The sequence below is a fragment of the Oryctolagus cuniculus genome, chromosome 5 (genome assembly GCF_964237555.1).
Source record: "Oryctolagus cuniculus chromosome 5, mOryCun1.1, whole genome shotgun sequence".
Classification (NCBI taxonomy): Eukaryota; Metazoa; Chordata; class Mammalia; order Lagomorpha; family Leporidae; genus Oryctolagus; species Oryctolagus cuniculus.
Window position 1 is genome coordinate 60,652,375 of NC_091436.1, and position 12,038 is coordinate 60,664,412.

The window sequence follows — 12,038 nt, forward strand, 5'->3', positions numbered from 1 at the left end:
AAGACTTGAATTCTGTCAACAACTCAAAGAGCAAGGAAACAGATTTGTCTCTAGAAAAGAATACAATCCTGTCAACACCTAGATTGGTAACCCAGGGCAGAGCAGTGTCAGACTTCCAAACTAAAAGACTATAGGCAATACGCCTGTGTTGTGTTAAGCCCCTGAGTTTGTGGTTATTTGTGACACCTGCAATAAAAATTTGTACTTACCTTAGTAAAAAGCACTCAAAGTACTCTTCAGAGATGGATCTCTAATGTCATTTAAATCATAGCTTAAAAAAATTTAATTTGGGGCTGGCACTGTGGCATAGCAAGTAAAGCTGCCACCTACAGTGCCGGCATCCCATATGGGGGCTGGTTCGAGTCCCACCTGCTCCACTTCTGATCCAGCTCTGCTATGGCCTGGGAAGGCAGTAGAGGATGGCCTAAGTCCTTGGGCCCCTGCACCCATGTGGGAGACCCAGAGGAAGCTCCTGGCTTCAGATCGGCGCAGCCCCGGCCATTGCAGCCACTGGGGAGTGAACCAGCGGATGGAAGACCTCTCTCTCTGCCTCTCCTTCTCTCTCTGTGTAACTCTGACTTGCAAATAAATAAACAAATATTTAAAAAAAAAATTTAATCCATGTCCAGTTCTGAATGATTCTGGTACATAAAGCCATGCTTTGGCAGGAAATATGTACACAGCCAACACAAACAATACAGTAGTGAACAAATGAAAGGTGCACAACCAATTATTTTACACTTAGAAAGTTCATGACTAGTTATAAGAAACAATTCATCTAGGGGTGGTTTCTAAGGCAGCGTCTTGAGTTCCCAAGGAAACTTGGGAACTTTCTTTCTCAGAAGAGGTATCAGCAGGAGGACCAGAATTCCCTATCTCCAAGTGCTGTGGTTTCTCCTGTTCATAACTCAGGTTTGAAGTGTCTTTCATTTGGATCTCTTGCTCTTCCAACTCCAGAGGTTTCTCTGGGGCTGGAGCTGCGACTTCCTCATCTTCGTTCTCATGCAGAAAGCTACAGATCATGTTGGGTCTATAGGAGAAATCATTATCCTTGATTTGCAGCCATTCCACTCCACCTAATTCAAGGGAGGGGATAAAGCAAGAAACATGAAAAAGGAATTTTGGTTAAGTATATTTTTCTTTAAATGTTCATCCTAGGTATACATGTCAAAATAAAACAATAAATAAAATAATAAGTCAAGCAGCATAGCGCCTGGAACTACTTATGAAACAAATCATATAATTTCCATCTTCCCTGGAAACTGTGGAATGCCTATCAGGTATGCACAAACAAAATCATTAAAATAATTAACTTCAATTACCATTTGCCACTCCATGCCCTCTCCCTGCCCTAGTTCAATTCTCAGCTCATCCTGAGACATCATCTGAGCTCTCACAATTAATTCATGTCTTAAAGGAAACTTTGTCACTTCCTTACAATTCTCCCCTTCCTATTCAATTTTCATAATAAAATGGAGCATTGCACTCTGTCACGTTCCAAGTCAGGACTCAGCTCATTTTCTAATAGTGAAAGAAGACAGCTCTCAAACAAACCCAAACAACAAGCACCTTGAAAAAATTTTTGTTCCTTCCCTTACTCAGTAAAAGTAAAAAGTAAAAAAAGATCTAATCTCCCAAGGAACTCCCACAATCAAGAATTGGTCCAACAGTGCTAGTCAAATTTTTTTTTTTTTTTTTTTTTTTTGCTAATTACCTTTTCAACCAAATATTTTCACTGGATCCTCACAAATTTTTATAGCCAGCTCAAGCTAGCTATTCTCATCTTCAAAATCCCATCAGATATCTCTAAAATAAATCAATGATCCTGTCACCTTATTCACTCCTCCATCTATTCCTATTCCCTGCCATAAACAACCCCTCCTTAGCTGCTTGTGGCAATTTCCTTACTGGTAATCCCAAGTCTTTTCATATATTATTCCTGTAAAATAGCCCTCTAATCAAAAAGTGACTGGTCAGTCACTGTGTTGTGGCACAGTGGGTTAATGCCCTGGCCTGAAGCGCTGGCATCCCATATGGGCTCAGGTTCTAGTTCCAGCTGCTCCTCTTTCAATCCAGCTCCCTGCTATGGCCTGGGAAAGCAGTAGAAGATGGCTCAAGCCCTTGGGCCCCTGCACCCATGTGGGAGATCCGGAAGAAGCTCCTGGCTACTAGTGGCTTTGGATAGGCGCAGCTCCTCCCATTGCGGCCATCTGGGGAAGCAGTTGGAGGACCTCTCTCTCTCTCTACTTCTCTCTGTAACTCTGTCTTTCAAATAAATAATATAAATCTTCAAAAAAAACCAGTGACTAGTCCTTTTCATGCAATTCACCTTCAACTACTGACTGTAATGTTCTGACTGCGACATCATTCTCCCAGTCAAGCTCAAAACCTTGAAACCATCCTTTACTCTGTCACTTAGCATAATAATTGGAACGTAATAGATTCATAAACAGAACGAACTGGGTGTTAAGTCACATTTATTCATGTGTGTTTTAATGTGACTTACTTTAGAATCCAAGTTCCTAGAAGCTAAGGGTCACAACTCCTATCTATTTTGCTCTGCTGCCAGTATAACGCCATTGTATCAGGAAAGCCAGCCTCCAAGACGGTCCCCAGCGATCTTCACCTGACCCATGCCCTGCGCAGTCCCTTCCCACACTGAAGAGAGGCTACTGCAGAAATGACCGAGTACAACTTCTAGGGCCAGTTCTCAGAAGACACTGGGGCTTCCACCTTGTTCTCATGGATTACTGGGTCTGAGAGAAGTCAGCTGCCACGTGGGGAGGACGTTCAAACAGTTCTGAATGGCAGGTCCACATGGCAGGGAACTGAGGCCACCTGCTGTCGGCCAGCGCAAACTCCCCAGCCATGTGCACAAGCTATCGCATAATCAGATCTTCCGGCAGCAGGCCAGCCTTCAGATGAGAGACCGCAAGCCAAAGCCAACTAGGTCAGCTACTCCCAGATACCGTGTAAAACAATGGCTTTTTGTTATTGTTTCAAGCCACATGTGAGGAATGTTCAGCTCACAAAATCATTTGGTCTGGCCATACAAGGCAACCAAAGGTGGAACTTGAAATTCAATAAATCTACACTGATTTTTAAGTTGATAATTGTGTATGCCCCATGAATGATATTATAAATATCCAAATGGCCCTTGGCAGAAAAAGGTTCCCACACTTATTTTTGACTTAGCAAATAAGACCCTTTTGGGATCCATATATCTTTTTTTTTTTTTTTTGACAGGCAGAGTGATAGTGAGAGAGAGAGACAGAGAGAAAGGTCTTCCTTTGCCGTTGGTTCACCCTCCAATGGCCGCTGCGGCCTGCGCACCGCACTGATCCAATGGCAGGAGCCAGGTGCTTCTCCTGGTCTCCCATGGGGTGCAGGGCCCAAGCACTTGGGCCATCCTCCACTGCACTCCCTGGCCACAGCAGAGAGCTGGCCTGGAAGAGGGGCAACCGGGACAGAATCTGGCGCCCCCACCGGGACTAGAACCCAGTGTGCCGGTGCCGCAAGGTGGAGGATTAGCCTATTGAGCCATGGCACCGGCCTGCCACACTTATTTTAAGCCATTAAGTTTAGAGGTAATTTGTTATGAACAACAGATAGCTACTACAATCTGAATAGTTGGTTGCTAACTTATTTGACTAAACAAAACACCCAAGTCCTCCCAAAGATCTATCAGATAATTAAACACCAGAAGATATTAGATAACTTCTTTTAATAAGAGCATCTAAATGATAGCCAAGCTTAGGGTATTTAACTGCCTTTCAAGTTCATTCTAGAAGCCAGTATCTCTTTCTTCCTACATTTTTACAGGGTGCCTAAAAGGGAATAGTGAATAGTTTTGTAACATGTATGATTAAGAACAAGGATTATAGTCATGTATTGCTCGTATAATCAATTTCGGTATGATCAGTGAACTTTTAAATGTTTATTCCTTGCTTAAAATATAATAAATCTAGTAAGCCACAAACACTCATCACTAGAATCTTATCTACTAGAACTTCAAAGATGTCACTGAGCAATGAACTCTTATTTATTTGAAAGACAGAGGGGGAGAGAGCAGACATACAGACAGACAAGAGGAAACTTCCCAGTGCTTGCAATGGCCAGGGCTGGGCTGAGGCCAGCCAGGAGCCAGGAGCTCCATCCAGGTCTCTCACGTGAGCAGTAAGAACCCAGTTACTGGGGCCATCACCAGTGCCTCCCAGGGTCTCTATTGGTGGGAAGCTGCAATCAGGAGCCAGTTAGGAACCGAATTCAAGCACTCCTCTATGAGATAGAGGCATCTAACCACTAGGCTAACTGCCCACGTTCTCTGAGCAATGAACTTTTAAGCCATCAAGAGATTACTGCCCAGCTCCACAAACACGTGACTGGTATAGGTGCAGCAAACATTGCTCTGAAAGTCTCCAGTCTATGATGACCAAGAGCTGGAGAAGACTGGACACTAATCAAGAATTAGGAATTAGCTTCCTGCTAATGTGCACCTTTGGGGGCAGCAAGTGATAGCTCAAGAGTACTTCGGTCCCTGCCACGCACATGGGAGACTGGGAATGAGATGCTGACTGCTGGCTTTGGCCTGGCACAGCCCCAGCTGTTGTTGGCATTTGGGAAGTGAACCAGCAGATGGGAGATCTCTGTCTGTGTGCCTGTGTGTCTTTCTCTCGAACTTTCTCTGTCTTTTAAATAAGTAAAATAAAGACAAAGTCAGGACTCACTACTGTGGTCCTAGCGTCTCCCCCACATAGAAGTCAGCTTCTTCCAACTGTGGGCACATTAGGAAGGCTGCAGCTGACAAGTTTCCAGAGGGTCCCCAGGGTTACAACTTGGGAGTTCACTACATCCACTCCACTTATAAGGAAGCTTGTATTAAAGAGAGAGGGATATGGAATGGGAAAGACTGCTGAATTCCCTAGGACAGGGAAATCATATTAGATTTCTTGGCAAACTCCTCAAAGTCTTTTCCAATACAAAGTGCATTTTTTACATGTCCACAGTGTCTGTGACTATATGAGAATTCAGTTGAATTTTAAATATGTTCTTGGGGAAGGAGGCATCCAGCCTAGTGGTTAGGACCCAGCATCCCCTATCAGAGTGCCTGGGTTTGCTTCCCACCAATGCAGATCCTGGGAGTCAGTGGTAATGACTCAGGTAATTGGGTTCCTGCCACCCACATGGGAGACCTGGATTGATACCAGCTCCCTGCTTCAGCTTCAGCCCTGCCCTGGCCACTATGGACATCTGGGTAGTGAACCAGCAGATAGGAGCTCTGTCTGTCTCTCAAATACAGCCCCAACTGTAATGTACTAACTATATCACATATGGTCATGACCACGAAGTACAGGCCTGTCTGGGCAGCCAAGCGTCACTGTCAAAGCCAATCCTGGATCACCCATCTTCAGAGAAGCAAGTGAACAAACCTATGTTTTCTTCCCCTTCCTTCTTTTCGGTCAGCAGAGTTCTTGTCATGCTGAGCTTCTTCATGGTGTGGCATTTGTATTTCAGCACTGTTCTGTTACTGCCATCTGCATCCACTAGAACACGCAGTGAACACAATTATTACACTGTGTTAGCCCATCAAGTAAAATGGTGACCGTAAGTCTCAACTGTTCTAAAATCAGGAATTATACTAAACTAATTCCGATCAAGACAGTGTCGTTAATTCCCACAGCACCTCATCCTCCCTGCTCCAAGCACAGGCAAGTGACAGATAAAATACATACCACTCCAAGGCCTGACTAAATTCAAAAACAACATCTCTAGAGGGCAAAATCACAAAGCTCAGCATGAGATGACAGCCAGGCTCCAGACCTGAAGTAGAAACTGCAGTTGGGGGGCCAGCAGCATTGTGGTGCAGCAGGTTACGCTTTGACCTGCAGTGCCAGCATCCCATATGGGTGCCAGTTCAAGTGCCAGCTGCTCCACTTCCAATCCAGCTTCCTGTTAATGCACCTGGGAAAGAGGATGGCCCAAGCCCTTGGGAACCAGCACCCATGGGGGAGACCAGGAAGATGCTCCTGGCTTCGGTCTAGCCCAGCTCCAGCTGTTGTGGCCATTTGGGGAGTGAACCAGTGGATGAAAGATCTCTCTCTCTCTTACTCTCTAACTCTGCCTTTCAAACAAATAAAAAAGAAATCTTAAAAAACACACACACACACACACACACAAAAGGAGGGGGGGTGCCCAATGCTGTGCCGTAGTGGGTAAAGCCACCACCTGCAGTGCTGGCATCCCATATGGGTGCCAACTCGAGTCTCAGCTGCTCTACTTCCAATCCAGCTCCCTGCTAATGGTCTGGGAAAGCAGTAGAAGACTGCCCAACTGCTTGGGCCCCAGAAGAAGCTCCTGGCTCCTGGCTTCAGATCAGCGCAGCTTGGCCATTGTGGCCATCTGGGCAGTGAACCAGCAGACGAAGACCTCTCTTCTCTCTCTCTGCCTCTCTTCTCTCTGTGTAACTCTGACTTTCAATAATTAAGTAAATCTTTAAAAAAAAAAAAAGCCAATGAGAATAAACTGTGGTAAGGGCTCAAAATGAAGTACTACTGAGGCCATAAACAAGAGTGTCAATTTGTTAAGTCAACAACAGGAGTCACTGTGCACTTACTCCTCATGTAGGATCTCTGTCCTTAGTGTGCTGTACATTGTGATTTAATGCTATAACTAGTACTCAAACAGTATTTTTCACTTTATGTTTCTGTGTGGGAGCAAACTGTTGAAATCTTTACTTAATGTATGCTAAACTGATCTTCTGTATATAAAGAGAATCGAAAATGAATCTTGATGTGAATGGAAGGGGAGAGGGAGTGGGAAAGGGGAGGGTTGTGGGTGGGAGGGACGTTATGGGGGGGAAGCCATTGTAATCCATAAGCTGTACTTTGAAAATTTATATTCATTAAATAAAAGTTAAAAAAAAATGAAGTACTAAAGAGCAGGGAGCAAAAATGAACTAGAGCTGTCTCTCTTTTTTTAATGTTTATTTGAAAGGCAGAGTGAAAGAGAGAGGAGGAGAGAAAAATCTTCCACCCACTGGTTCATTCCCAAATTAGCTATAACAGCCACGTCTGAAACAGGCCAGAGCCAGAAGCCTTAACTCCATCTGAGCCTCTGATAGGGGTGGCCAGGGCCATCATCTGCTGCTTTCCCAGGAACATTAGCAGGAAGCTGGATAAGCAGAGGAGTAGCGGGAGTAGCAGTGACACAAACTAGCATTCCCATATGGGATGACAGCGTCACAGCAAAGCCTTAACAGGCTCTGGCACAACTCTAGCCTCTACAGCTATATACCTCAGCATGTACACATCTCAGAACAGAAGTGAAAAAAGATACAGAATGATATCTATAGTATACTATAATTTATATAGTTTGGAAATAAATAAAACATGATTAATATCTGTGAATAGATACGTCCACTATGTAACATAAAATCCAGTACAGGAAAGATAAACACCAAATTCAGGAGAGTAATTACCTCTGAAGCCAGAGGGAAGGGAACACATTTGGAAGGGGTTATAGAGAGCTTCTGGAATTATTTTTAAACTATAATCTGAGTCAAGTTTGGCAAATGGTAGAATCTGTTACAGCCAGACAAAAGGTACATGAAAAGTCTAATTTTAATTATACAGGCTTATGTGTGAGAACCAGTTCATAGTCAACAGAGTTGGGCTAGCATAACAATCACATACCGTTTTCCACATTTTCTTCAAATATAACACAGGTCCCAAGAGTGTCTGCAGAAACAACGTGAAGGTAACTTGTTGAGAGCTACAGAGGTACCGTCTCGGAAAGGCATATTAAAAAAGGAATTCCATGTAACTGCCATCCTCCTAACCTTCATACTCCCCAGCAAAGACATAGCGGTCCACTTGCAGAATGGGCCTCTCTGAATCAATTCCCTGCAACAGAATAAAAGATCATTAAAAAAAAAATCATCAGGGAAAAACTTCCACCATGTAACCCTGCTACCAAGGATACACTTCCCAAAGGGCGGCACCTCAGGAGCATCTTGTTCTAGCAAGTTCAAAATCAACCACAACTGCTCCTCCAAGCAGCCGCTACACATTCAGCACCACTTGACTCCTACCCAAGCAGCAAAGTCTGTTTCAGTCAGCATCCTCTTCCAGCTTAGGGCAAGCTCAGAGGCCATTCCAGCAGCAGCAGCCTAATGGTTTTAAAGGAAAGGGATGAGGCCGGCACTGGGGCTCACTAGGCTAATCCTCCGCCTGCGGCACCAGTACTCCGGGTTCTAGTCCCGGTTGGGGCGCCGGATTCTATCCCAGTTGCTCCTCTTGCATTCTAGCTCTCTGCTGTGGCCCAGGAAGGCAGTGGAGGATGGTCCAAGGGCTTGGGCCCTGCACCCACATAGGAGACCAAGAGGGAGCTCCTGGCTCCTGGCTTCTGACTGGCGCAGCTTGCCGGCCGTAGTGGCCATTTGGGGGGTGAGCCAATGGAATGAAGACCTTTTCTCTGTCTCTCTGCCTGTCAAAAAAAAAAAAAAAAAAAAAAAAAGGAAAGGGATGAAGCAGATGGTAATTTACGAGGCTGACACTCCAGCCAACAGCAGGTGTGATGTCCATGAAATCTCTCACAGGCATCTTCTCCCCCTATCCACGGGTTAGCCTCTGTGTGCACCTGATCAGTGTTTCTTCCCTACTGCTCTTAAGTTTCAAAAAGCAATGCATTGGGGCCAGCGCTGTGGCGGAGCGGGTAACACTGCTGCCTGCAATGCTGGCATCCTATATGGGTGCCGGTTTGAGTCCCAGCTACTCCACTTCCAATCCAGCTCTCTGCTGTGGCCTGGGAAAGCAGTAGAGGATGCCCAAGTCCTTGGGCCCCTGCACCTGCACGGGCAACCCAGAAGAAACTCCTGGCTCCTGGCTTTGGATCGGTGCAGCTCTGGCTGTTGCAACCAATTGTGGAGCGAACCATCGGATGGAAGACCTCTCTCTCTCTCCCTCTCTGCATCTCCTTTTTGTATGTAACTCTTTCAAATAAATACATCTTAAAAAAAAAAAAAGGCAATGCATTTTTTCAACACATCATATTATTCCACATCAAAATGTTACCTGCTCCACACCTTAACCTGTCTCTGCAGCCACACTCTGGCACTCATGCAAACACACGGATCACTCCCCCGGAAATCGACTGCTACAGTCCCGCCTGTGCACCCTTTGGGACCCTAGTGGGTCCCCCCTTTGTAAGGTGCAAGCCACACATCGGTCTTTGGCCCTTCTGTCAATGTAAGAAAAGCCACACAACTGTCCAATTCCATTAGACTCACCAAAATCTTGCATTTATTTTCACACTTGGAGAGAAAGTCTGAATCCATAATTCCCGACAATTCCACCAGCACCAACTGCTCCTGGTGGAGGAAAGAGGGGCAAACATGCCAGCGTGGCGGGAGGAGGCAAGGAACCAAACAAGTCCCAAACTGTGAACCCGGGCCCCGTGTTCAGCCAGGACGCAAGCGACGGCGGCTACCGAAGGCGCCTTCCCCACATTCGAGCCCGCCTGGCGGAGGCGGCTCGCGCTCAGGGCAGGACGCCGGCGAGGCGCCGCGGGGCCTCCCTCGCGCCGGACGGGTCCCGGACTCCCTTCCCACACGCAGCCTGCGCCGCCATCCCCGCCCCTGGCGAGCGCCGGGGTTTCCCGGCCGCAGCGCTTACGGCCTCTTCTTCCTCGCCCGTGTCCTCCCGCCGCCGCCGCCCGGCCGCCGCCATGGTCGCGCTCCTCCTCGCGCCCGCGTCAGTCGTCCCGCCCGCCGGCGCCGCCATCTTGAGTCCGGGCAGCAGCTCCGCCGGCTCCTGCGGCTCCGCTCCTGCCAGGACGCGAGATGGCGTCGGCCGGGGGTCCCGGCCCAGGGCGCCACGCACGGGCGTGAGCTTGGGGCGGGGCTTCGCCGGGCTCCGCGGACGACCCTCAGGAGAGGGGCGCTGCCCCCCGCCCCGGGAGCCGCTGGGCTGCGGGCTCAGAGGATCCCTGGTGTGGGAGGAGAGGGACCCAGCGGCCTTGTGTTGACCCCAGCGTAGATTTCTTGGAAAGAAATTGTTTTCTTTTTTAAAGATTCAATCATCCACTCATATATAAGGCAGAGTTACTGAGAGAGGGAGAGATCTTCCATCCGCTGGTTCACTCCCCAGATGCCCAGCATTCCAGGAGGCTGAACTCCCTCCGGGTCCCCAACGTGGGTTCAGGGACCCGAGCGCTTGAGCGGACTTCCACTGCCTCCCCAGCCTATTAGCAAGGGGCTGGATTGGAACAGCTGGGACTAGAACTGGCACTGTTATGGGACACCGGCCTGGCCCCACCCCGCCTCTCTCTGGCCCCACATCCCCTCCGCCACAGAAATTCTTACAGGATTAAATGAAGTAATACACATAAAACAGAATTAGCCCAATATTTGACACATAGTAAGCAGTTAATGTCTCTCTATTGCTTCTCAGCCTTTTGGCTAAGATCAAGTGTAGTATCAGTTAATGTGTCTCTAATCCATTACTAGTAGTAATATAGAGAATTTTTTGTTTGGCAATAGTTTTAAAAGGTTAATAGAAAAAAAGGAAGTAAAAGATAAATTTATTTTGGTGCAAAGTTTTTTTTGAAATCCAGAGGAAGGATTTTTTTTTCTAATTTACTTGACAGAGTTATAGATAGTGAGAGAAAGGTCTTCCTTCCATTGGTTCACCCCCCAAATGGCCGCTATGGTTGGCGCTGTGCTGATCCAAAGCCAGGAGCCAGGTGCTTGAACCAGGTGCTTCTTCTGGGTCTCCCATGCGGGTGCAGGGCCCAAGCACCTGGGCCATCCTTCACTGCCCTCCTGGGCCACAGCAGAGAGCTGGACTGGAAGAGGAGCAACCGGGACTAGAACCCGGCACCCATATGGCATGCTGGCGCCGCAGGCGGAGGATTAAGCAAGTGAGCCACAGTGCCAGCCCCCAGAGGAAGGATTTTTAAAACAGTCCATGAGAAATGCATATGATGATAAAACTATGCATAGTTTACTCCCCCACAGCTGGGGCTGGGCCAGGCAGAAGCCAGGAGATCGGAACTCAATCCAGGTCTCCCATGTGGCTGTCAGGGACCCACACACTTTAGTCAACAACTGCTGCTTCCCAGGGTACACATCAGCATGAAGCATAATCAGAAGCAGAGCCAGACACCAGGTACTCTGATATGGGATGTAAGGGTCCCAAGTGATGTCTTTGTAATATTTATCATAAATTTGGAGGGCGGAGAAAGATTACATCCCCTGGTTCACTCACAAAATAGCCATAACGGCCAGGACTAGGTCAAGCTGAAGCCAGGAGCTTCATTCAGGTCTCCCACATGGGTGGCAGGAACCCAAACATTTGGGCCATCAACCACTGCCTTCCAAGGTAAGTTAGCAGGGAACTGGATAGGAAGCAGAGCGGTTGGGCTGGAACCAGCACTCTCTTATGGATTGCTGGCATCGCAAGTGATTTTGTTTTAAGATTTATTTATTTGAAAGGCTAAACTAGAGAGAGAGAGAGAGAAAGAGAGAGAAGAGAGATCTTCCATACACTGGTTTGCTCCTTAAATGGCAGCGATGAAGCCAAGAGCCTGAAACTCCATCTGGGTCTTCTATGTGGGTGGCAGGGGCCCAAGCACTTGAGACATCATCTGCTGCTTTCCCAGGCAAACTAGTAGGGAACTAGATCGGAAGTGGAGTAGCTGGGCCTTGAATCAATGCTCATATGGGACGGTGGTGGCTTTACCCATTGCACCACAATGTTGGCCCCTACAGTTGAAATATTTTTTAAAAAAAGATTTACTGGGGCTGATGCTGTGGCATAGTGGGTAAAGCCACCACCTGCAGTGCCGGCATCCCATATGGGTGCCGGTTTGAGTCCCAGCTGCTCCACTACTTATCCAGCTCTCTGCTGTGGCCTGGGAAAGCAGTGGAAGATGGCCAAAGTCCTTGGGTCCCTGCACCCGCATGGGAAGACCCAGAGGAAGCTCCTGGCTCCTGGCTTCAGATTGGCACAGCTCCGGCTGTCATGGACAATTGGGGAGTG

The 12,038-nt window shown here is 47.4% G+C and overlaps 1 protein-coding gene and 1 pseudogene across 1 annotated transcript; one reads left to right on the forward strand and one right to left on the reverse strand.

The window, feature by feature from the left end:
• Positions 1–600: 600 nt before the first annotated feature.
• Positions 601–10,047, reverse strand: GTF3C6 (general transcription factor IIIC subunit 6). The gene is made up of 6 exons (XM_051854406.2): positions 9,672–10,047; positions 9,287–9,367; positions 7,838–7,901; positions 7,692–7,736; positions 5,430–5,543; positions 601–1,076 (listed from the first exon to the last, which is right to left on the reverse strand). Exons 1-6 carry the CDS (start codon positions 9,777–9,779, stop codon positions 775–777), a joined length of 714 nt encoding a protein of 237 aa, XP_051710366.1. The 5' UTR covers positions 9,780–10,047; the 3' UTR covers positions 601–774.
• A 389-nt stretch (positions 10,048–10,436) lies between these two features.
• Positions 10,437–10,542, forward strand: LOC127493284 (U2 spliceosomal RNA; annotated as a pseudogene).
• The last annotated feature ends 1,496 nt before the right edge of the window (positions 10,543–12,038 follow it).

What these genes read in the sequence shown, in the direction of transcription:
- GTF3C6 (XM_051854406.2), bottom strand. Translation starts at nt 9,779, where the DNA reads ATGGCGGCGCCGGCGGGCGGGACGACTGACGCGGGCGCGAGGAGGAGC. An exon ending in CGGGCGAGGAAGAAGAGGCC is followed by an intron (nt 9,368 to 9,671) that starts GTAAGCGCTGCG and finishes TTCCTCCACCAG; the next exon opens with GAGCAGTTGGTGCTGGTGGA. An exon ending in AAAATAAATGCAAGATTTTG is followed by an intron (nt 7,902 to 9,286) that starts GTGAGTCTAATG and finishes ATTCTGTTGCAG; the next exon opens with GGAATTGATTCAGAGAGGCC.